Raw genomic sequence first — 24065 nt, forward strand, 5'->3', positions numbered from 1 at the left:
GATTGGGCACACATGTGGCAGATGAAGTTCAATGCAGAGAAGTGTAAGTCGATTCATTCTGGCAGGAAAAATATGGTGAGACAGTATAAAATAAAGGGAGAAACTCTAAAGGAGGTGCAGGAATATAGAGACCTCGGTGTATATGTACATAGCTCATTGAAGACGGCAGGGCATGTTGCGAGCATAGTTAATAAAGCATATGGTAGCTTAGATTTTATTAATAGGAGCATTGAGTACAAGAGTAAGGAGATCATGTTGAACTTGTATAAGACACTAGTTAGTCCTCATCTGGAGTACTGTGTCCAGTTCTGGGTGCCATACTTGAGGAAGGATGTGAAGGGATTAGAGAGAGTACAGAGGACATTCACAAGAATCCAGGGATGAAGAACTTTAGCTATGAGGATAGACTGGAGAGGCTGGGACTGTTTTCCTTGGATTAAAGAAGGCTGATAGGAGACTTGATAGAGGTATTCAAGATCCTGAGGGGTATGGACATAGTAAATGGTGAGAAGCTGTTCCCACTCAAAAGAGCATCAAGAACTAAAGGCACAGATTCAAAATAATTGGCAAAAGGAGTAAAACTGATGTGATGAAAAATTTTTTCACCCAGAAAGTGGTTGGAGTCTGGAACGAACTTCCTGAAAGGGTGGTGGAGGCAGGTTTGATCGAGATATTCAAAAGGGAATTGGATTGCTACCTGAAAAGAGAGAATGTGCAAGGTTATGGGGATAAGGCAGAGGAGTAGTACTAGGTGGAATGCTCTTTCAGACAGTCAGTGCAGACTCAATGGGCTGAATCACCTCCTTCTGCACTGTAAGGATACTGTGATTATATGGCAGAGGCTAACAAAAATTTTAACTAAAAGATGAAGACAAAATGTAAACTGAGAATAGTTTCTTTAGGTTTAGGAAAAGATTAGAGAACTACAGATTTGGAGATGAAAGACTGTGAGACAAACATATCTCTTCCAAAATACTTTCAATGGGTCTGTATTGAGGGCATTTTCATCTTAATTTCCATTTTCACCGCACAGTCAATAATCTGGAGCAGATTGCTACCAATTTTCAACCTTACATCTTTTCCATTCCATTGTCTCTGTCGAGTGATAGTGGTCTGGGATTTCTAATGGGAAAACAATTCACTCTGTCAGATTACCCCATGTGGTAAAGCTAACAATTTACTCTAATATCTTTCTCTTGTGTTGATTCCTTTCTACATGTGGTAGCTGATATCTGACATGGAGCAGCCTATGATAGAGAGGAATTCAAGGGTGGAACAGATACATCAATGAACTAAAATATACATTGTTCTTAAGCTCAATGTTTATATCAATATCAAAGTTACCTTTGAGGCTGCCATTGCATTTTTAGGTCCTGGGCTTCCTTTTCCGACTGTGTAGAAACCCGGACTTCCAAATGCTTTGAAACTTCTCTCAACCTAGTCCTGCAATGTTTTACTTGATGCTAGCTGAAGTCAGGCCAGTATTCAGCACATGATTATTTACATTTGTTTATTTACAGATATTTTAACTCTGTTAAGGTTCAACGAAGAGCATATGATTTTTATGGCAGGTCACGTGCAAATTTATGTGAAGGTAACAGGGCATAAATTTTGACCACTAAAGCAGAACGAAGTGCAGGAGTGAGAAATTTATCAGAATATGTACAAAATAAGGCATCCATAAGATTTCTTCATGGGATGTTAGCAAGGCCAGCACTTATAGCTTATCCATAATTGCCCTTGGGAAGATGGTGTGAGTTACCTTCTTAAACCACTAAAGTGTGATATAGAGGTACAACCACAGATCTGTTAGATTGGGAGTTACAGAGGTTTGACCCAATGGTGTTGAAGGAACAGTAATATATTTCCAAGTCAGGGTGATGTGAAGCTTGGAGGAGAGCATGCATCTGCTGCCCTTGTCCATCTGTGGTAGAGGTCACAGGTTTGGAAAGTGCTGACAAAGAAGCCTTGACGATTTGCTTCTGTGCATTTTTTAGATGGTACACTCTGTAGCCACGGTGGTGGAGGGAATGAATGTTTAAGATGGTGAACAGGGTGCCAGTCAAGTGGGTTGCTTTGTCCTGGATGGTGTCAAGCTTCTTGTTGTTGGAGCTGCACTCATCCAGGCAAGTGGAAAGTATTCCATCACCCTCCTGACTTGTGCCTTGTAGATGGTGAACAGGCTTTTGGGGATCAGGAGCTGGTTCACTCACTGCAGAATACCCAATCTCTGACTTGTTCTTGAAGTATTTATGTGGCTGAAACAGGTAGTTTCTGGTCAACGGTAACTCCCAGAATGATGATGTGGAGAATTCGGCAATGGTAATGCCATTGAATGTCAGGGGAACTGATTAGACTCTCCCTTGTTGGAGATTATAGCCTGGCACATGTGTGGCGCGAATATTACTTGCTACGTAGCAGCCCAAGCCTGAATGTTTTCTAGGTCTTGATGTATGTGGGCATGAACAGCTTCAGTATCTGAGGCATTGCGAATGGAACTGAACGTTGTGCAATCATCGGCGAACATCCCCGCTTCTGACCTTATGCTTAAGGGAAATACATTAATGAAGGTGGTATTTTGATATGTCATAACTATCATCGGCATTGTTTGTAAATGAATTAGACAAATCAAAAATTCAAAAACTGCAGGTAGGAGATGTAGCCTACTTTTGGTGATTCACTGAGAAACAGCTGGCTGGTACCGAGGCAGCATTCTCTGGTGCAAACAGCACTCTGCCCTGCTCCTCCAGTGGAAATGTGGTGGAACAGACACAGAAGTCCTCTCTGACAGTGCCAAGATTGGGCATAATTTTGACTTTGGCTGATATCAAATCATTGAAGACAATGGAAATGACAGTTAGGAGAGATGTATAATGGGCGGCTAATCTGATAGCCATTTTTACTGTATCATCCAAAGTCAAAATGACCTCCATTGAATGTGCTGCCTGCAATTTTATCATCCACTGCTATTAATGTATGGAAAATCACAATGTTCTGCGGTGTGTACATTACACTCCCCTTATAATAATTTATGCCTCCCACCACATGTGAAGCTTCACTTGTGGCACTGGATCTGGAAAATTCCATTCATAAGCTCTGTGTTTAATTTTTTTAAAAATGTATTCTTTTCATGGGATGTGGGTGTCACTGGCAAGGCCAGCATTTGTTGCCCATCCCTAATCACCTTTGAACTGAGTGGCATGTTAGGCCATTTTAGAGGGCAGTAAAGAATCAACCACATTGCTATAGGTCTGGAATCACATGTAGGTCAGAACAGGTAAGGATGGCAGATATCCTTCCCAAAAAGGGATTAGTGAACCAGATAGGTTTTTACAACAATCAATGATAATTTCATGGTCACCAGTAGTGAGACTAGCTTTCAATTCCAGATTTATTAATTGCATTGAAATTCCACTGGCTGCCATGGTGGGATTTATACCCGTGTGCCCACCACATTAGCCTGGGCCGCTAGATTACTAGTCCAGTGACATTACCACTATGCCACTGTCTACCCCGAGTATGAAACAATTTGGAGTTTCACATTTCTTTTCCATGCAATTGATTATAGCTACATAAATAACTTTTCTTGAATACTTTATATTATTTACTAACTTTCTAGCATCCTCATAGCTGCATTTTTCACTTTTCAAAGGAAAGAACCACAAAAATAACTTGGGCTTAAGGTCATTTTAGGTATTTCCGAAAATTAGGACTGAAGTTATATTTGCCCATAGCTATTTTAGCTTCTGCTGTGCTGTGTGCTCTTCATCAATTCAGAAAGTAGTTGGTTCTGCAGCTAAGTGCTCAGCTCCCATGCCACTGCCAGAGCAGCCCTGTAACTAGAGACTGAGTGGTATGTGAGGATGGTCAGGTTTGGCTGTGTCACAATTTTCCCCTTACCTGTATGAGGAAGTACTTTGTGCTCATTGGGTTCTATCAACAGTTTGGATTAGACTGAGAGTTCAGTTTGTTAACACTCTCTGGCACAAACACAGGTACCACTAACTCTATTGCACATTGAATTCATATTAACTAATAATAGCACAGCTAAGTTTAAAACTGATATTGCACATCTAAATAAACAGATAATCACCGAAAAGAAAACATAAATGTTTCATTTTTATTTATTAATGGGATAATGATTACATTAGTAATTTCTAATACTAACTAGCAGATATGTGCAAAATTGATTCTTTAAATTCAAATAATAAATAAAAAAGAAGCTATATAGAAGGTACATAAAAATGAAATTATTTATCAAGGTGGCAACTTGATAAAATTACATGAGTATGTCAGAAACATAAAGATGGTAGTAGAAGAAAGTATGTGTTGGTGCAGATGGAAGTATTTCTAATATAAACAAAGCTCAGCAGATATGTGCTGACTCTCAGCTCTTGTAAACACCCTTTGTTTGAAATCTGTTTCTTTTGCCTCAACGCAACCAACTTTCCCATAACTGTATACCAGGACATCTAGGATGCGTAAAGCATTAAAGGGCTATTTAGTTAACGAGATCCTGTTTTCAAATAAATAACAAAGAAATCAGGATGGGTAGCAGTGCATTATGCAGCTGCAGACACTAGACAGGATTTGTGGGCATCAAACTGCAACGGTGAAACTCAACAGTTCGCAATGCCACCAGTTTGGTGCTACTTTGGACATAATCCCAATGGCAACCGGCAGCATTATTGTTGCCATTTTTTTTCCATGTTGTTTTGCAACTTGTTATAGGAAGGAAAGGTATTTTGCAATGCTATGAGACTATTCTATAGTTGATCAACGCAGGACAGCACTGAAATAATACCTTTTACTTTCCTGAAAAATAACACCAAGGGCAGAATTTTACATTCGGCTTGCGGGTGTGCGCCCGATGCGCCAAAACATAAAATGATGCACAATGATGTCAGGCATGCGTCCTGAAGACATTGCAAACTCACGGGATATTTCATTCGGCGGGTGCCCGCCAATAATTGAAAGGCCTATTAAGGCCTTTAGCTAGGTAATTAAGTTGCATTTTATGCTACCCATCCAACCTTACAATTGGCAGGCAGGTGAAAAGGCCAAGCGGCCTTTACGTTTTTTAGGAAACTTTATCCACAAGTGGGATGAGGTTTCCTAAAGCTAATACTACTTAAATAGAACCGTTATTTTCAAAATAAAACATGCCCCATCTCATGTGACACAGTCACGAGGGGACATGTTTCATTACATTTTTCATGCCTTCATTTATTTTTTTAAAAAGCGCTTCAATCTCCCTGAGACAGCTCTGTGCCTCAGGGAGATTGAAGTGCTCTTTCATGAGCATGCGCAAACTGCGCGCTAGGCCTGGCTCTTCCTCCACCCCCGCCCGCACAGGTAGCACTCTTAGTGCTACCGCTCACAATCCACGCAGGGTGGGCCTGTCCACGTGATATCGTGGTGCAGAGCCAATCACGGGCGGCAGTCAGCTCCGCGACCGCCCACTCCCGCCGAACGACTGGAAAATCCTGGCCCTAGTGTACATTACAAAGCAATAACATATGACAAATATTTATAATAGTTGAATTACAAAGGAAAACTTATTATCTAGATAGCTCCAATTTGTCTACCTTAAAATACGTTTATCTATTTGGGACAGACATTGAGGTAGATTTTCTGTGATGGTTGTGGATAAAGCTGGAACTTTGCACTGCAGACTTGGCACCTGTTCGAGTAGCACACGAGCTAACCTCAATGCATGGAATCGTCCGGCCCCACTGGTGGTGGGTGTCATGGCGGGTGTGAGCAGACAATATGGCGAGAAGGCCAAAAATCGGTTTTACGCCCTCATGAAACCAGTTTGCGATGATCCGCTGCGCCCGTCAATGCCGCTGCACATTGGGAACCTAGTTTCAATTCTTTTAGCATCTCATTATAAGCCCTGCTAGTCAGAATCAACCCCCAAGCGATGTGCACCTGGCGAGCTGCACTTCGTTTGGGACTTTTAGGTTTGTTTGCCTATCTTGCTTCGGGCAGCACTCACGGTCATCAATGTCAGGCTTCACAGCCAGCACCACATCACTTTTAAGGGGACTCACAGGCAGGTCTCTACCTACCAGACATGCAAGCTGCAGGGCTAGGGCTTGCTTGGGGTAGGGGGAGAAGTGGCCTCAGGCAAGGGAAAGGGATGCAGGGCAAAGGCTGTACTGGGGAAGTGGGGTATCCCAGGGTGTGTGTGGGGGCACATGTTGATCTGTGCAAGTAGCCACAAGATGGCAAGGGCTGAGGAGGCAGTCTCCAGTGGAGATCAGGCCAGATGGAGATGTGAGGGTGTATGTGAGAGAGTTGAGTGGTGATGTCCCTTGAGCTGGCAGTGAGTGAGATGCCAGTGAATGTATGATGGGCTTGTGAGTGTGAGAGTTTAGAGTAATGAAATGGTTGCCTTACCTTGGCAGCATGGATGAGATCATTCATCCTCTTTCTGCATTGGATGGCCAATGTCTTCTGTGCAGTGTTGGTACTGATCACTGCTGCCACTACCTCCCAAGCCGGAGTGGTGAGACTGCTGGACCTCCTGCAGCCTAAGTGGGGCTGGAGGACATCATGGCGGGCCTCCAGAATGCATTCCAGTTATGGGTCGCTGAATTCGTCTTGGCTTTCAGGGCCATGTCTTCACTGGAGCAGTCCTGAGCTGCAAGGATTGAGAACTGTGTGCACGGCTACAGTTTAGATATGGCACCCGGAGTGAGGAAACAGTGAGGTAATGGCATGGTGGGCAATTCAGAGGCCGCCCGCCAACAAGACAGCGTGTTTCTTGTGGCTGCATAATTAATGAGATGGGAAGTGGACGATACGGCGTGAAAACCTGCCATTGCAGCCGGTAGGTAAAACATTGTTTTTCATGCCCACAACTGCACTTAGTGCAAATCTGGGATCCCGCACAATGACTTGTCCAGGGTTAGCCCTTATTAGATATTCATCATGAGCTCTGTGTTGATGGGAGCTTGCAGATTTGGGAATGGGATATCTCAGCTCTTAAAAGGTAAAACACTTCTTTGGTAAGCAAGGGATTTAGCAATGTTGTTATACTTAAGTTACAACACAGTCTAGCGTAAAGCAAAGTTGAATGACAGCTCGTTCATGTTAAACTGACCAATGAAATCAAGCTTTTGAGAAAATCTACTGGTCAGGAAATCAGTCCTAATGTCTCAGAGTTTTAGAAAGGCAGCATTTTGCTTTCTGAATTAATGGAAAAAATGTCAGGTCCTGAACAAATAAACTTCCAGACATAATTAGTTAAATGAGTATAATGTGTTAAATAGATTATTCAAGTAAGCATCATAAACATATTGTAAGTATGTTTTCTGAGAAAAGGTTGGCTTGCAAGTTTCAAGCTCTCTTGATTTTCAGGTTATTGAAACCTTCCTACGTGACCTTTTGAGGTATCAGCACACCAATCTGCTTTAATAGCCTCACTTTCATAAGAATTATTGCTAAAACTGTCAAGTTAAAAAAATAATGTGCTATCAACAGAAAACGCACTGGAAATTTGCAACTGTTGAGTTATCCGGCCTTTGTCATTTCTGGAATTGTAAGCTCTAATGCAGCCCCTAGAATGAGCTTTGAAGTGGGTGTGGTTAAAAGAAACAAACTGGGCCTGCCAAAATGACGAATGTCAAGTTCCTAGGCTCAGTTACCCTTTTATCTTTGAAATAAAATCATTCTAATCCTGCTTTTCATTATGGCAATGTGAAGACATGTAAGTGACACGGCTTCCTTTGGAATCTGAGGTTTGGAGGTCCCGCTGTAGAAGTTGTACTGAAGTAGGTGGATGAAATCTGGGGACGAAAATCACTGTTCGTCTTAAGTACAGGTGTCTACTGAGGGCAGGACACCAACCAAATTAATGCAGTCAACCCATTTCCCTCATATCTGGCTGCAACTGTTGAAAAACTTTGTTGATACCAGAAGCAAGAAAAAGGTAGTCATATTAACTTTTGTACACATTTCTTCTGGGATCCATCAAACAAGTGTTACAATTAGGTGAGAAGGGTTGAACTGGCTTCCCTCTATTCAGACTCCTCAATTGGTCACAACAAAGTTTTAAGTTTCTTTTTCATGAGGATATGCCTTTTCCAAATCCAAATGTATTTAACCATATAAGCTGTGAGCAATAAGGAGCCAATCAAACAAGGTTTTCTTCAGTTGAAGAGAGGTATTAACCACTATATACACACACACACACACACATCAGAAATAAGGGGAGTTACAATCCAATAAAAAATGTTAAAAGAATATATGGTTAAGTGCCTTTTGCTCGTCCTGGAGGTGTAGATTTTTAAATGTTACAGCCAGTTTGGATTAGCATTTGGATTGGTTTTGTGGATACTGTCAGATGTGGAAAATGTTGCAACTATCATGAGATCTTGGTTTGCTGGTAGGTTTCCAGTAAAAGTTGTCTTCCGAAACTATTAATACACTTGTTTCAAAAGAGAGAGAGAGTGAGAGAGACAGCTTTCAGCCTGTCTCTTCTGCTGAAGCCATTCTTGCAATCTGTCTGCACTGGCTGACAGTCTAGACTGTTACACTTCACCCATTGTGCACTTTCAAGGGGCTTTGGATGTGTCTGTCTGTGGAAGCCATTGGACGAAATCATCGCAGATTTGCACTAAATGTGGTAGCGAACAGGAAAACAAACGTTTTACCTGTCGGCTGCAGTGGTGGCTTTTCACATCGTATCGTAGCAATCCCACTTCATTAATCGTGCATTCCTGGGAAACATGCCGTTTCAATGGCAGGCAGGCTCCAATTCATCTGCCACCTCGCCACTTCATCACGCTGGGCACCACATTTAAAGTGCAGCCATACACGCATGTCTCAGAGATTCCAGCCCAGGTCGGCTGCAAAGAAGACATGGCCCTGAAAGACAAAAAGACTGCAGCCCCTCAGTTCAGTGACGCATCCCTCATGCGCCTTTTGGACAATGTGGAGGCCTGCCATGGTGTCCTCTTCCTCCACTCTGGCCACAGGAGGGGCAGCAACATCACCACTCTGGCTTGGTAGGCGATGGCAGTGGTGAGCAGTGCCAATGCGGAACAGAAGAGGTTGGCCATCCAGTGCAGATAAAGGATGAATGATCTCATCTGTGCTGCCAGGGTAAGGCAACCACCTCATCATTCTAAACTAACACATACAAGGTCATCACACATTCACTGGCATCTCACTCACTGCCAGCTCTGGGGATATCACCACTCACTCTCTCACAAACACCCTCACATTTCCATCTGGCCTCATCTTCTCTGGAGACTGCCTCCTCAGCCCTCACCATCTTGAGGCCACTTGCATAGATGAACTTGATCTCACACACACACCCTGGGATACCCCCCTTTTCCAGTATAGCCCTTGCCCTGCAGCCTCTTCCCATGCCTGAGGCCACTTCTCCTCATTCCCTAAGCAAGCCCTAGCCCTGCAGCCATTGAAAAGTCATCCCCATCTTATGGCTGGTTTGGTAGGTAGAGAGCTGCCTTTGGGCCCCCCTAAAAATGATGTGGTGCTGTCTGTGAAAACTGGCACTGATAACTGTGACTGCTGACCGAAGCAAGGTAGGCAAACAAACCTCGAAGTCCCAAGTGAATTGGAGCTCACCAGGTGCACGTCACTTATGTACAGTTGTGAAATATGTTGGTGTTCAATCATGCTGATGTGCTCAGATGATCCAATGTTGGGGGATGATTCCGGCGAGCTGGACTTAGAATGATAGGCAGATGTATTACAGTGAGGTTCCTGACAACTGACAGTGGGAAATGCGGCCTGCTATTGACAGGCAGAGCAGACGATTGCAAACTGGTTTCACAATGTCATAAAACTGATTTTTGGCCTTCTTGCCATATTGTCTGCTCATGCCACCAAACACGCTTGACGCCAGCGGGCACGGAAAATTCTGCCCTTTGTTTCAATATACAGTACTTTGCATTTTGATGTCTCTTCCTCAGACAGTGATGAGTTTCGATGGATCTTTGAACTGTGGGAAATATCCCTCTTGTCACAATCCCCTGTTTGCTTCTTCACCTTCACCTTGGAAGGTGGCCTTGCATTTGAAGCAGTTTGTTCTGTCTCAGTTCAAATCGCAAATTTTCTAGTCAGTTGGAAGTTGAAAAGTCATATTTTCAAAAATGAAGGGACATAGCCTCATGACACAAGTACTAAACCGTAATCCCTGGGGGATGGCATATGAAACTCTGCTGCACAAGCCCTTTAATTGTGCTTAAACTGCATGACAAACTTTTCTTGAAGATGGAAGTGGCAATTGGTAGACAGTATCGGATGCTGAGGCATCTGGGCTGAGATGCTGCTCTGTTGTTAGTTGGTTTATTTTCTGTCAAATAATGCAGGAATGCTGCAAATTGAAGGCATCAAGGCTGTGTCTGTGGTAGCAGACTATCACATGATTATGGTGCCAATGTGAAGACTATTTGCGTACTGTAGTGAAATGAAGAACTCACATGGGCATTGTGTGACTCTTTAATCTTCAGGGAATCATAGCACAAACTGAAAACTGTGTTTCTGATCCAACTGATGTCTCCTTAATACAAGAGAAGTGACAACAGTGTCATCACTTCCTTGCTGCATATGTGCACCTGATCTGGCAGATGTCCTTGGGTTACTTGGAAGGATGCAGCAGAAGAAAGTTTCATGTCGAAGTAATCTTCACTTCTATAAGAAAGTTCTTTCTGATGCAGATATTAGGCTGAGCTTAATGCTGGTGGCAGTGACCCCAGTGGCGGGCTGGAAAGCTGAGGCCAAACCTGCCGCAGTCATTTCTGGACACCCAACACAATTCAATAGCCTTTAGGCAATTAACTGCCCGGTACCAGGGCTTTCGTCCCTTTAAGGGTGGAGATCTCACCTCTAAGCGCTGTCAGCCACTCAGAGGGCCAGCAGCTCTTCAGTCCCAACAGCACACTAGAAGTGGTGGCTGCTGCTGGTCCTGCAGCACGGCAGGAGCAGCCATCATACAACTGGAACTAGAACTAAGGTAAGAGAGTCAAACTTGCATAGCGGTGAGGGCAGGAGTGGGGGAATCATTGTTGAGGGCAAGGGGTGTCTTTATGAGGGGCAGTCCTTGCCATCTTGATCCCTTTTCCTGAGGATGAACCAGTCTGTTCACAACCTTGGTATCATATCTGACCCTGAGATGAGTTTTCAACCACATATCCACATCATCACTAAGACAGCTTATTTTTACCTCCGCAGCATCACTCGATTCTGCCTTGGCCTCAGCTCACCTGCTGTCGAAACCATCATCTATGCCTTTGTTACCTCTAGACTTGACAAGTTTTATGCACCTCTGGCTGGCCTCCCACATTCTACCCTCTGTAAACTTGACATCATCTAAAATTCATGTCTTCACACACGCCAAGTCCCGCTTCCTCATCACCTCTGTGTTCACTGACTTCCACTGGCTCCCAGCCAAGCAATGCTTCAAATTTACAATTCACATCCTTGTTTTCAAATCCCTCCATGGCCTGGCTCCTCCCTATCTCTGCAATCTCCTCTAGCGCCGCCCCCCACCTCCTACAACCCAAGCTTCACAGATATCTGCAGTCCTCTAATTCTGGCTTCTTGAGCATCTTCGATTTTAATCACTCTAGCAGTGCTGGACTTGCTTTCAGCTGCCTAGGCCCTAAGTTCTAGAATTCTCTTCCTAAGCCTCTTTGTCTCTCTAGCTCACTTTCCTCCTTTGACTTGCTCCTTTAAACCTATTATTAAATAAACCTTTATTAAACCTAAATATTTTCAACCAAATATTTGGTCATCTAACCCAAAATCTCCTTAGTCAGGATTTTACAGCCCCACCACAGCATTCCCCACCCCCTGACGAATGTGGTGAGGCATTTAAATCTCCATTCAGTTCAGCGGGAATGTAATATCCCACCGGGTGGGAGGGGCCGTAAAATCCTGGCCCTTACGTGGCTGCCGTTGTATTTGTTTTAAAATGCTGATGTGAAGGACTTTGGGACATTTTATTACATTAAAGACACAAGGACACAATATAAAAACAAGTTGTTTCTGACGTTATATATTAGCCTAACATTGGTAGTGAGTATACTTCTAGAGGTAATATTGAAATAAAATGAATATTCACATAGGAAGACATGAGTTAATGAAGGACAGCCAGAATAAATATATAAAAGACAAACTGAATCTGGAAAATTTAGTACATTTCTTTGAGAAAATAATGGCATGTACTGATATAAAGGAAATGCAACGAATGTTGTGTATATATATTTTCAGAAGGCACAGTATTGGAAGTTCGTTGAATAAATTAAGGTGCATGGTATTAAAGGGACTACGGCAGCATGATTGCAAAATTTAGCTAGAGGACAGGCAGCAATGGTTATTGCATATTTTTCGACTGGAAGGGTTAAATAATATTGTCCCCTTAAGGCTCTTTTCAATGTATAGAAATGATTTGGACTTGGAAACAAGGAGCACAATTTCAAATTCTGCAGACTAAACAAAAATGGGAAGTATGGTTAACTGTGAAGGGGGCTGCAAGCAACTTTAGTAGTATATGGATTGGTTAATAGATTGAGCAGATAGATCTCAGAAAAACTTTTATGTGGATGAATGTAAGACAATACATTTTGGAGGAAGAAATAGGAGACGAAATATGCACTAAATGATAAACTTCGCAAAGAGCAGAAGAACAGAGACACTAAGGGGGCCTGATACACAAATCTATAAAATTATACAGATGATAAAACTGTGAAAAAAAATGGATTTGATGTGTTATGAATAGAGGCGTAGGGTTCAAAAGCAAAGAAGTATCCCTAAACCTTACAAATTATGGTGGGGTGGCAGTTAGAATATTGTGTCCATATTTGGATGCCCTACAATAGATAATTGGGACTGTAAAGAAAATATTTGATAAAATGACACCAGGGATGAGCAGCTTTCATTATGAGGATAGATAGGAAAACTTGGGATCTTCTCATTGGAAGAATAGTGGCTAAGCTAGGATCTGACTGGTGTTCAAAATCATAGGGGAATTTGATTTAAGGGATTTGGGTAAACTATTTTCACTGTTTGCTGAATATGTGAATAAGGGTCATAAACTTAGGATTGTTACCAAAAATGGCAAGGGAGAGGTTAGGGAACATTTCTTTACCCACTTGGGCTGTTCGGATATAGGATACTCTACAAGAAATAGTGAAAGCACAATCTGTAATAGATTTTGAAAGATTAAGTAGATTAACATTTAAAGTAGACCAATTTGAAAAAGTTATGGAAAGGGTAGCGGAAGGGGACTAAACAGATAGTTCTTTCAAAGAGTTGATTCCAGTGCAATGAGCTGAATGGCTTCCTTCTGAGCTGCAAAAACCCTTACAATTCTAACTATAGTACACAAAAACTCTCAGAACTGTGATACTATTCATAAGTGAACAGCCAGTCGATATCTCATACAAGATCCTACTTTTGAAATTGTTGCAATGTTTAATATGAAAACATAACAGTAGAATTATATACTCTACTGCTACTGTTCAAATTCCTAATACGACCACTCATTGATGGAGAGCATGGGGACATCTGAAATGTTGGACGCTGGCAGTAAACGCAGTTCATTTATGGAGCAAAATCCTGTGCTCTCCCCCATGGCAGGGGCACTTAATCAGGCGGGAAGGTGGCGGTTGGGGACCCTGCCACCTTCCTGCCTCCACTCTGATCTTATAGATATTTTTTTCCCACCTATTTTTATTATTTTTTAAAAAATTTATTTCGATTTTTATTCATTGTTTTATCCCCACCTCTTAACCTATTTCCCATCACTGCCCCCTCCCCCCACCCCCACTAGTGCCATCTGTCACTTGCTCATTCTGCTTTCCACTCTTAATGTCACCATCAGCAACTCCTTTAGCCAGTATCACCACCATCAATACCTCTTTGACCTTTTGTTTATGATGTCTTTTGCAATCTCTCCTTTGCCTCCACCTATCACTGGCCCTCTATCCAGCTTCACCTGTCCCACCCCCTTTAACAGTATATATTTCACTACATTTCTACTTCTCTCTAGTTCTGAAGAGTCATATGGACTTGGAATGTTAACTCTGTCTTTCTCCTCACAGATGTTGTCAGACCTGCTGAGGTCATATGACAATCCTGCCATACCAGGAATCAGTCTGGTGAACCTACGCTGCACTCCCTCTATAGCAAGTATATCCTTTCTTAGGCAAGGAGACCAAAAATGCACACAATACTTCAGATGTGGTCTCACCAAGGTCTTGTACAGCTGCAGTAAGACATCCTTGCTCACAATGAAGGTCAACATATCATTTGCCTTCTTAACCGCTTGCTGCTTTGCATGCTTGCTTTCAGTGACTGCTGTACAAGGACTCTCAGGTCCCTTTGCACATCAACATTTCCAATCTATCACCATTTAAATAATACTGTTATTCTGCTTTTCCTACCAAGGTGGATAACTTCACATTTATCCACTTTATACTGCATCTGCCATGTATTTGGCCACTCAGTCAACCTGTCTAAATCACCATGAAGCCTCTTAACACCCTCCTCACCATTCACATTCCTACCAAGTTTGGTGTTGTCAGCAAACTCGGAAATATTACATTAGGTTCCCTCATCCAAATCATTGATATATATTGTGAATAGCTGGGGCCCAAGCACTGATCCTTGCAGTACCTCACTAGCCACCGCCTGCCACTCTGAAAAAGACCCATTTAGTCCGACTCTCTGTTTCCTGTCTGCTAACCAATTCTCAATCCATGCCAATGTATTACCCTCAATCCCATGTGCTTTATTTTTATACACACTAGCCTCTTGTATGGGACTGTATCAAAAGCTTTCTGAAAGTCCAAATACACCACATCCACTGGTTCTCCCTCATCTATTCTGCTAGTTACATCCTCAAAAAAACACCAGTAGGTTTGTCATACATGATTTCTCTTTCATAAATCCATGTTGACTTTGTCTAATCCTGATGATCTTTTCTAAGCGTCCAGTTATCAGATCCTTTCTAATAGATTCTAGCATTTTTCTTTCTTCTGAGGTCAGGCTAACCAGTCTGTAATTCCCTGTTTACTCCCTCCCTCCTTTCTTAAATAGTGGGGTTACGTTTGCCACCCTCCAATCTACTAGGACTGTTCTAGAACCTACAGAATTTTGGAAGATGACAACCAACGCATCCACTATTTTCATGATGATCTCCTTAAGTACCCTTGGATGTATATTATCTGGCCGTGGGGATTTATTGGCTTTCAGTCCCATTAATTTCTCCAGTACTATTGTTTTAATAATAAGAATTTCCTTCAATTCTTTCTTTTCACTAGACCCATAGTTCCCTAGCATTTCTGGAAAGTTATTTGTGTCTTTCTCCTTGAAGACAGAACTATAGTAGTTGTTTAATTGCTCTGCTATTTCCTTGATCTCTATTATAAATTCTTCTGTTTTGGACATTTGTCTTCACTAAACATTTCCTTTTATAAAAAAATTTTATAGTCCACTTTTATGTTCCTTGCATGTTTACTCTCACTCTGTTTTTCCCCTCTTAATCAATCTCTTGGTCCTCCTTTGCTGAATTCTAAACTGTCCCCAATCCTCAGGCTTACTGCTTTTTCCAGCAACTTTACATGACTCTTCTTTCGATTTAATATTATCCTTAATTTCTTTTGTTAGCCGTGGTTGGGTCGCATTTCCTGTTGTGCTTTGTGCCAAAGAGGAATGTATAAATTTTGCAATTCCTACATTCATTCCTTAAATATTATCTATTGCCATCCACCGTCATACCTTTTAATGAAGTTCCCCAATCTAACTTAGCCAACTCACACCTCTTACCTTCAGCGTTTCTTTTGTTTAGGTTTTGGACCCTAGTTTCAGATCGGACTACTTCACTTTCCATCCTAATGAAGAATTCTATGATGTTATGGTCACTGTTCCCTAAAGGATCCTGCACAAAAAGATTATTAATTAACCCCTTCTCATTGCACAACACCAAATTTAGGATAGCCTGTTACCTCATTGGTTCCTCGACATACTGGTCTAAAAAACCATCTTGTACACTTTCCAGGAATTCATCCTCCACGGTATTATTGCTAATTTGGTTTGCCCAGTCTATATGTAGATTAAAGTCACCCATGATTATTGTAGCATCTTTGTTACATGCATCTCTAATTTCCTAATTAATGCTATCCCCTACCTTACCACTACTGTTTGGAAGCCTATCGACAAACCTCTACTAAAGTTTTTTGCAGCTTGTTGCTTCTTAGCTCCATCCAGACTGATTCTACATCTAGATTTTCTGAGCCAATATCCTCCCTCACTATTGCACTGATTTCATCATTAATTAATGACACCACGCCACCTCCTTTTCCTTTTTGCCTGTCCTTCCTAAATATTGAGTACCCTTGGATATTCAGGCCTCAGCCTTGGTCACCCTGCAGCCATGTCTCTGCAATCGCAATCATATTGTACCCGTTTACATCTATTTGCGCTGTTAATTCGTCTACCTCATTGTGAATGCTCTGTGCATTCAGACAAAGTGCCTTTAGACTTGTCTTTTTGACATTTTTACCCATTTATTTTGTACTGTGGCCCTGATCCAGAGTGAACACATCTGTTGTAAGTCTTTGCAGCTCAAGGAACTTCGGGTCCGAGTTAAGGAGCTGGAGTCTGAGCTGCAGACATTGCGCCACATCAGGGAGGGGGGAAAGTTACCTGGACACTTTGCTCCAGGAGGCGGTCACACCCCTCAGATTAGGTAATTCAAATTTAGTCTGTGATCAGGGACAGGAGGATGTGGCTGCAGGTGAAGCAGGTGTGGCCCCTGCAACTGTCCAACAGTTACAAGGTTCTTGCAAGCTGTGTGATTAGAGCAGGGACTGCAGGGACGATGAGCAAACTGACCAGGGCATCGTGCTACAGGGAGCCATTCAAGTGGAGTGAGGAAACAGGAACGTAATAGTGTCAGAGTACAGTATAATTAGATGGATAGATACTGTTCTCAGCTGCTATGAGCACGAGACCCCCGGGCTGTGTTGCCTGCCCAATGCCAGGGCTAAGAACATCTCCTTAGGGCTGGAGAGGAACTTGGAGTGGGAGAGGGAGTGGAATCCAGTTGTCGTTGTTCACATTGGTTCCAGGACTAGAAAGGAGGCTCGGCTGAAAGAATTTGAACAATTAGGAGCCAAATTAAAAAGTAGAACCTCCAAGGTAATAATCTTGGGATTAATAACTGGCATAGGGTAAATAAAGTCAAGGAGTTAAATACGTGCCGCAGAGATTTGTGTGGGAGGAATGGGTTTCAGTTCATGGGACACTGGCACCAGTAGTGGGGTAGAAGGGAGCTGTTCCGGTGGGATGGGCTTCACTTGAACCATGCTGGGACCAGTGTCCTGGTGTATCAAATAACCTAGGGCTGTGGAGGGAGCTTTAAACTAAATAGAGAGGGGGAAGGTTCTGGAAAGGGGATATGTTGGATAACAAAGCAAAAGGATATGGCAGCATTGCAGGGCAGTTGTTTAGGTAATGATACCTAGAGTGTGACAGGAAGGGACAGAGTGTACAAACATAAAAGAACAGCAGCAAATATGATCAAAGGGAGAAAAAATGGTAAAAAGGCAAAAGTAATGGCTCTTCATTTAAATACATGTAATATTTGGAACAAATTAAATGAATTAACAGCACAAATAAAGGTTAATGGGTATGATCTTATAGCCATTACGGAAACGTGGTTACAAGGAGATCAAAGCTGGAAACTAAATATTCAGGGGTATGTGGCTTTTTGAAAGGACAGGCAGGAAGGAAAGGGTGGTGGGGTAGCTTTGTTAGTATGAGATGAAATAAGAACGATAGCAAGAAATGATCTTGGGTTGGATGATGTAGAATCCATATGGGGGGAGGTAAGAAATAACAAGGGGAAGAAGACACTGGTGGGAGTAGTCTATAAGCCCCCTAACAGTAGCTATACTGTAGGACAGTGAATAAATCAGGAGATAATGAGGGCAAGTAAAAAAGGCAGCATATTAATCATGGGTGACTTTAATCTTCATGTAGATTGGGAAAATCAAATTGGCAAAGGTAGTCACGAGCAAGAAGTCATAGAATGTATTTGAGACAGTTTCTTAGTACAATATGTTGTGGACCCAACCAGGGTTCAGGCTATTTTGGATCTGGTAATGTGTAATGAGGCAGGTTCAATAAATGATCTAAGTGAAAGATCCCATAGGAAACAGTGACCATAACATGGTAGAATTTAGCATTCAGTTTGAGAGTGAGAAACTTGGGTTGGATACAACTGTTCTAAATTTAAATAAGGGTAATTACAAAGGAATGATGGCAGAGTTGGCTGCAGTGAACTGGGAAAGGATTTTAGCAGAAAAGACGGTTGATGAACAATGGTAAACATTTAAGAAAATAGTTCACGACTCACAACAAAGATACATCCCTGTGAGAAAGAAGGATTCTAGGAAGGGGATAAACCAACCATGGTTAACCAAGGAAGTTAAGGATAGTATCAAATTGAAAGAAAAAACATACAAATGTGGCAAAGATTAGTGATAAGCCAGAGGATTGGGAAAGTTTTAAAAACCAACAAAGATGACCAAAAAAATAATGAGGGATAAAATAAACTTCGAGGGTAAACCAGCAAGGAATATAAAAATGGACAGTAAGAGCTTCTTTAAATATGTAAAAAGGAAGAAAGAGGCCAAAGTGTACATAGGCCCCTTACAGAATGAGGCTGGGGAAATAATAATGAGGAACCAGAAAATGGCAGAGGAGTTGAATAAATACTTTGCATCAGTCTTCATGGTAGAAGACATTAACAGCATGCCAAAAATACTAAATAATCAAGGAGCACAAGCGGGGGATGAAATAAATACAATAACTATCACTAGAGAAAAAGTACTAGGGAAACTAATGGGACTAAAGGCCAATAAGCCCCCTGGATTGGGTTGCATCCTAGGATATTAAAAGAAATAGCTACACAAATAGTGGATGAACTGGTGGTAATCTTCCAAGGATCTTTAGATCCTGGAAAAGTCCGAGAAGATTGGAAAACTGCCAATGTAATGCACTTATTCAATAAAAGGAGGGAGACAAAAAACAGGTAACTATAGGCCAGTTAGCTTAACATCCATCATTGGGAAAATATTAGAATCTATTTTAAAGGAATAGCAAAGCATTTAGAAATGGATAATATAATCGATTAGATCAGGGTAGATAAAGGGGAACCAGTAGATGTAATGTATTTGGATTTCCAAAAGGCATTCAATAAGGTATTACACATAAGGCTACTTAATAAGATAAGAGTCCATGGTGTTGGCATAACTAATAGAAAACAGAGAGTTGGGATAAGAGGGACATTTTCAGGATGGCAACCTGTAACCAGTGGAGTGCCACAGGGATCAATGCTGGGGCCACAATTATTTACAATATATATTAATGACTTAGATGAGGGAAGTGAATGTACTATTGCCAAGTTTGGGGATGGCACAAAATTAGGTGGGAAGGCAAGTGGTGAGGATGACACAAAGAGTCTACAAAGGGATATAGACAGGTTATGTGAGAGTGCAAAAACTTGGCAGATGGAATATCATGTGGGAAAATGTGAAGTTATGCATCTTGGCAGGAAGTATAGAGGAACTGAATATTATTTACATGGAGAAAGACTGTAGAAAGCTAAAACACAGAGGGATTTTGGAGTCCTCGTGCACGACTCCCAGAAAGCTGAATTACAAGTTCAGCAGGTAATGGGGAAGGCAAATGGAATGTTGGCCTTTATTTCAAAGGGAATGGAGTATAAAAATAGGGAAGTCTTGCTAAAACTATACAAGGCACTAGTTAGACCACACCTAGAATACTGTGAACAGGTTTGGTCCCCTTATCTAAACAAAGATATACTGGCATTGAAGGCAGTCCAGTTAAGGATCACTAGGTTGATCCTAGGAATGGAGGGATTTTCTTATGAGGAGAAGTTGAGTGGGTTGGGCCTGTACTTATTGGAGTTTGGAAGTATGAGAGGTGATCTTATTGAAACTTATAAGATTCTTTGGGGGCTGTACAGGGTAGATGCTGAGAGGTTATTTCCCCTTGTGGGAGAGTCTAGGGCCAGAGAGTATAATCTCAGACTAAGGCAGAGATTTAAGACAGAGATGGGGAGGAATTTCTTCTCTCAGAGAGTAGTGAACCTGTGGCATTTTTTACCGCAGGAGGCTGTAGAGGCTGGGTCATTAAGTATATTCAAGGCTGAGATACACATAATTTTAATCAGCAAGCGAATCAAGAGTTATGAGGAAAAGGTAGGAAAGTGGAGTTGAGGATTATCAGATCAGCCAGGATCTTATTGAATGGCAGAGCAGATTGATGGGCCGAATGGCCTACTTCTGCTCCTACGCCTTATGGTCTTATTTGATGCTTGCCCTTGTTTCCTCTGCCTTCCACTTTTGCTTTCTATTTTTCTATCTTTCATTCCTATCTTTGTTTTCCTCTCTTGTGTCTCCCCACTCAGGTTCCCATCACCTTGCCACCCTTGTTTAAACCCTCCCCAACAGTATTAGTAAATCCCCCTGCAGGGATACTGGTCTCCATCCTACTGGGGTGCAACCCATCCAGCTTGTACAGGTCCCATCTTCCCCAGAGTTGGTCCCAATGCCTCATGAATTTAAATCTCTCCCTTCCAGCTTGTACAGGTCCCATCTTCCTCAAAATCGGCCCCAATGCCTCAGGAATCTAAATCTCTCCCTCCCACACCATCTCTCCAACCAAGCGTTTATCTGGTCTGTTCTCCTATTCCTGATCTTGCTAGCACATGGCACTGGGAGCAATCCTCTGAAGTCCCGCTTTTTAATTTATTTCCTCATACCTATATTCTGCTTTCAGGATCTCATCCCTCTTTTTACCTATGTCATTGGTATCAATATGGACCATGACGAGTGGCTGTTCACTCTCCCCCTTCAGAATGTCCTGCAGCTGCTCATCCTTGACCCTGGCACCAGGGAGGCAACATACCTTCCTGTAATGTGTGTGGCCATAGAAACATCGATCTGTTCCCCTTATGATAGAATCCCCTATCACTTTTGCTCTCCCACTCTCTTTTTATCCCTTCCTGTGCAGCTGAGCTACTCGTGGTGCCACAGATTTGGCTCTTGCTGCATTCCCGAGAAACCATCTCCCTCAGCAATATCCAAAATGGAAAATCTGTTAGAGAGGCAGATGGACCCGAACCAGGGGACTCCTGCATTACCTGTCTAGTGCTTTTACCCTTGTCTGGCAGTCACCCATTCCCTTTCTGCCTGTGCACTCTTTATCTGCGGTGTGACCACCTCACTGCACATGCTATCCATGCTTCCTTGCGGAAGCTCCACAGTGACTCCAGCCGCAGCTCCAGCTTCAAAACGTGGATTTTCAGTAGCTGCAGCTGGAGACGCTTGAATTGTCCCTGACTTCCCACATTGTACAGGAGGAGCATTCCACTTGGCTGAGCTGCCCTGCCATGAATTACCCTTAAGTTACTTCCTTTACTTTTACATCCCCTAATATAGGGAATATTAAGGACAGAAGAAATACTCACCAGGTCCTACTTACTAAGACCACCATTCTTCTTACTGAGGAAAGGTAGAAAATGAAATGTTCACCTCCCTCCCTCTTCATCAAACTCCCTCTATCACCAAACTGCAACGTAAGCACTTTAATGCAGCCTAAAGCAGCACTCTAGTGCAGACAAAAGCAGCACTGTAGATGGCTTGCTTTTGTGTTGTCTGAATCTAGTTTCTGAAAACCTGTTTAAGCCAGTTAACTAATTAACCAGCTGCAGTTCAAGCAGAGCCTGTATAACCCCTGTTTTAAAGTTGTTCTAAAGCTCACCTTCTCCTAACCCAAAAAGCAACTGTTAGTTGGTTGCTAAATTTAAAAAAAACTTTAGATAGAAATTAACCCTTAAAAGACCCTCTCTCACCAAACTCCAAACTCAGCACTCTAATACAGCCCAAAGCAGCACTCCAGTGCAGGCCTGCAGCATCCCGCAGCTGGTTTCAGGATCCAGGAGGCTCAGTCCTTTCCCTTCTAATTCCACAAAATATGGAAGTGTTTCTACATTTTTGAGTGTCCTGCAGATGTTCCTTTCAGGGCCACTGGTTAGGTTGTTTCAATCCTGTAAATTGTAAGCTTCATCGAATACAAACAAATTTAGGAATTCGGATCCACATTGAGCGTAAGAGTTTTATTTCTATTTTGAAATGAGCCCTGTGCTCACTTCAGTCATTTAAAAAAAGGCCCCAGTCAATTTAGCAGCGGCCTGAATGTCTGGGCTGATTGGGCATGGGAGTTTGCCATGATAAATTGGTTATTGATGCCTACTTTAGGCACATAAAATACATGCAACAGGGCTAACTTTGGATTCCAGCAATTTAAACTACATGCAAATGAGTACCAGATGTCTCTGCACACACATTTCCTATAATAGTGTGAGGTACAGTTCAGGAGCAGACTGCTCCCAGTAAAGCCTGTTGCTCCTGCTTCAGCACTTGCTACGGAAAGCAGTTAGTTTTTTTTTCATCTACTGATGGAGGCAATGTTGAGTGCTATAAATTTCATTTTTTTTGTTTGCCAATATGGCTTATTTGCAGGCAGACAAGAAGCAGCAACTACAAATGCTCCTGACAACTGCTGAAGAAATTTTTTCTGGTCATATCCAGAACATTAACAGCTGTTTCTCTATCACGGAATAGATCTCATCTCTCTCACTGAACATGCACCCATTCTATGCCACCTGGAATAAAAAGAAGACCTTCACAACAGACAAATATCTTCCTCTTCTCACCTATTATCGTTCTTCACACCCACTTGCTTTCCATAGTTACCTGCCTACTGCTTGGCACCGTTTGATATCTCTCTCCAGGACAGGAGAAGCCAAAGCCTTGCTTGCAATGTTACTGTCAGACCATGGCACAGCTGCACAAAGGCATTCCCAGTCAGTGGGCACTTTAAAAGAGCTGGGAACAGCAGAGATCATCAATTTTTTACTTGCGGCCGTTGTAATGAATTACATTACTTTCAATTATTCAGAATCCACTGAGAGAATTTTAAAAAATCAAGCTTCAATATGTAGTACAAACCAGTGACATCAATATAATTCCAGCATAAGGTTTTTTGCTGTACCTTCCCCTTTAATCATGCTGCGGCCTTTATAAGGCATGAATGTTGAACTTTTCATTTTCATCAGCCCTATTAATGGTAACGCACCTCTATCCACACCCAAAGGCCTTGCACCTGGACAGCACCCAGTCAAGATAGTTAGCCTTTTAATTTATGACTCATATCACAGGATATATATTTATTTAGGTTCTCCCATACCAGTATAGCAGTATATTTGAAAATTTTACTTATATTAACATGATCACTGATGGGCTAAGTACTTAATGGGTGCTGATGAGAAGTCATCAACCTGAAATGTTAACTTTGTTTCTCTTTCCAAAGGTGCTGCCTGACCTGCTGAGTATTTCCAACGTTTTCAGTTTTTTATTTCAGACCTCCAGTAATTGGAGTATTTTTCATTTGCCTTATGATATACATATGTCTTTTCAATCAGGAAAACCTATCAACCACTCAGTGCATGGCTCAAAGCAACACACATCTGTGGTCCAATACTTACTGTAGTATATTTCCCCAGCTGGCAAAGAGAAGGGAAGGTTTCCTGGTGAGCTTTGCGAATCTTTTCAATTAAGTCCTCTAATTCTGCTGTCATTGTGTAGCTTTCTGAACATTCTTGCTTTGGGGTCTCCTTTTTCTTTTTGTTTCTGTCATTTCTTACGGCTAGAAGTAGAATGAATCACAATTAGGCATATTTAATGCAATTTGTGCAGCATCTTTCAAACCCGGCAGAAAAAATATTGCATACTGTGAATTGGAACAACTGTTCCTGCCAGTCAATCATTTTCTGAGGTACATGGCACAAGTCAGTGTCTCAAGACACAAAATGGCAGCAATGTTGTATAAACTCTCCAATTATAATATGCTTAGGATAAAACAATGAAAGGATGAAAGGCTCTATGCAGATATTTACTGCGGGCATACTGTGCTTATGTAACATAAAG

General features: G+C 42.0%; 1 protein-coding gene across 7 annotated transcripts in view; it reads right to left on the minus strand.

Moving 5' to 3' along the window:
• LOC121276196 (retinoic acid receptor beta-like) overlaps positions 1–24065 on the minus strand; it is a 290694-nt gene that overhangs the window by 105831 nt on the left and 160798 nt on the right. For all 7 annotated transcript variants that reach the window (XM_041184326.1, XM_041184324.1, XM_041184327.1 and 4 more), the window contains one exon: positions 23624–23784. In XM_041184326.1, coding sequence (XP_041040260.1) covers positions 23624–23784 — 161 coding nt within the window. The remainder of the gene's footprint in view (positions 1–23623; positions 23785–24065) is intronic.

The sequence above is a fragment of the Carcharodon carcharias genome, chromosome 3, assembly GCF_017639515.1.
Source record: "Carcharodon carcharias isolate sCarCar2 chromosome 3, sCarCar2.pri, whole genome shotgun sequence".
Taxonomy (NCBI): domain Eukaryota; kingdom Metazoa; phylum Chordata; class Chondrichthyes; order Lamniformes; family Lamnidae; genus Carcharodon; species Carcharodon carcharias.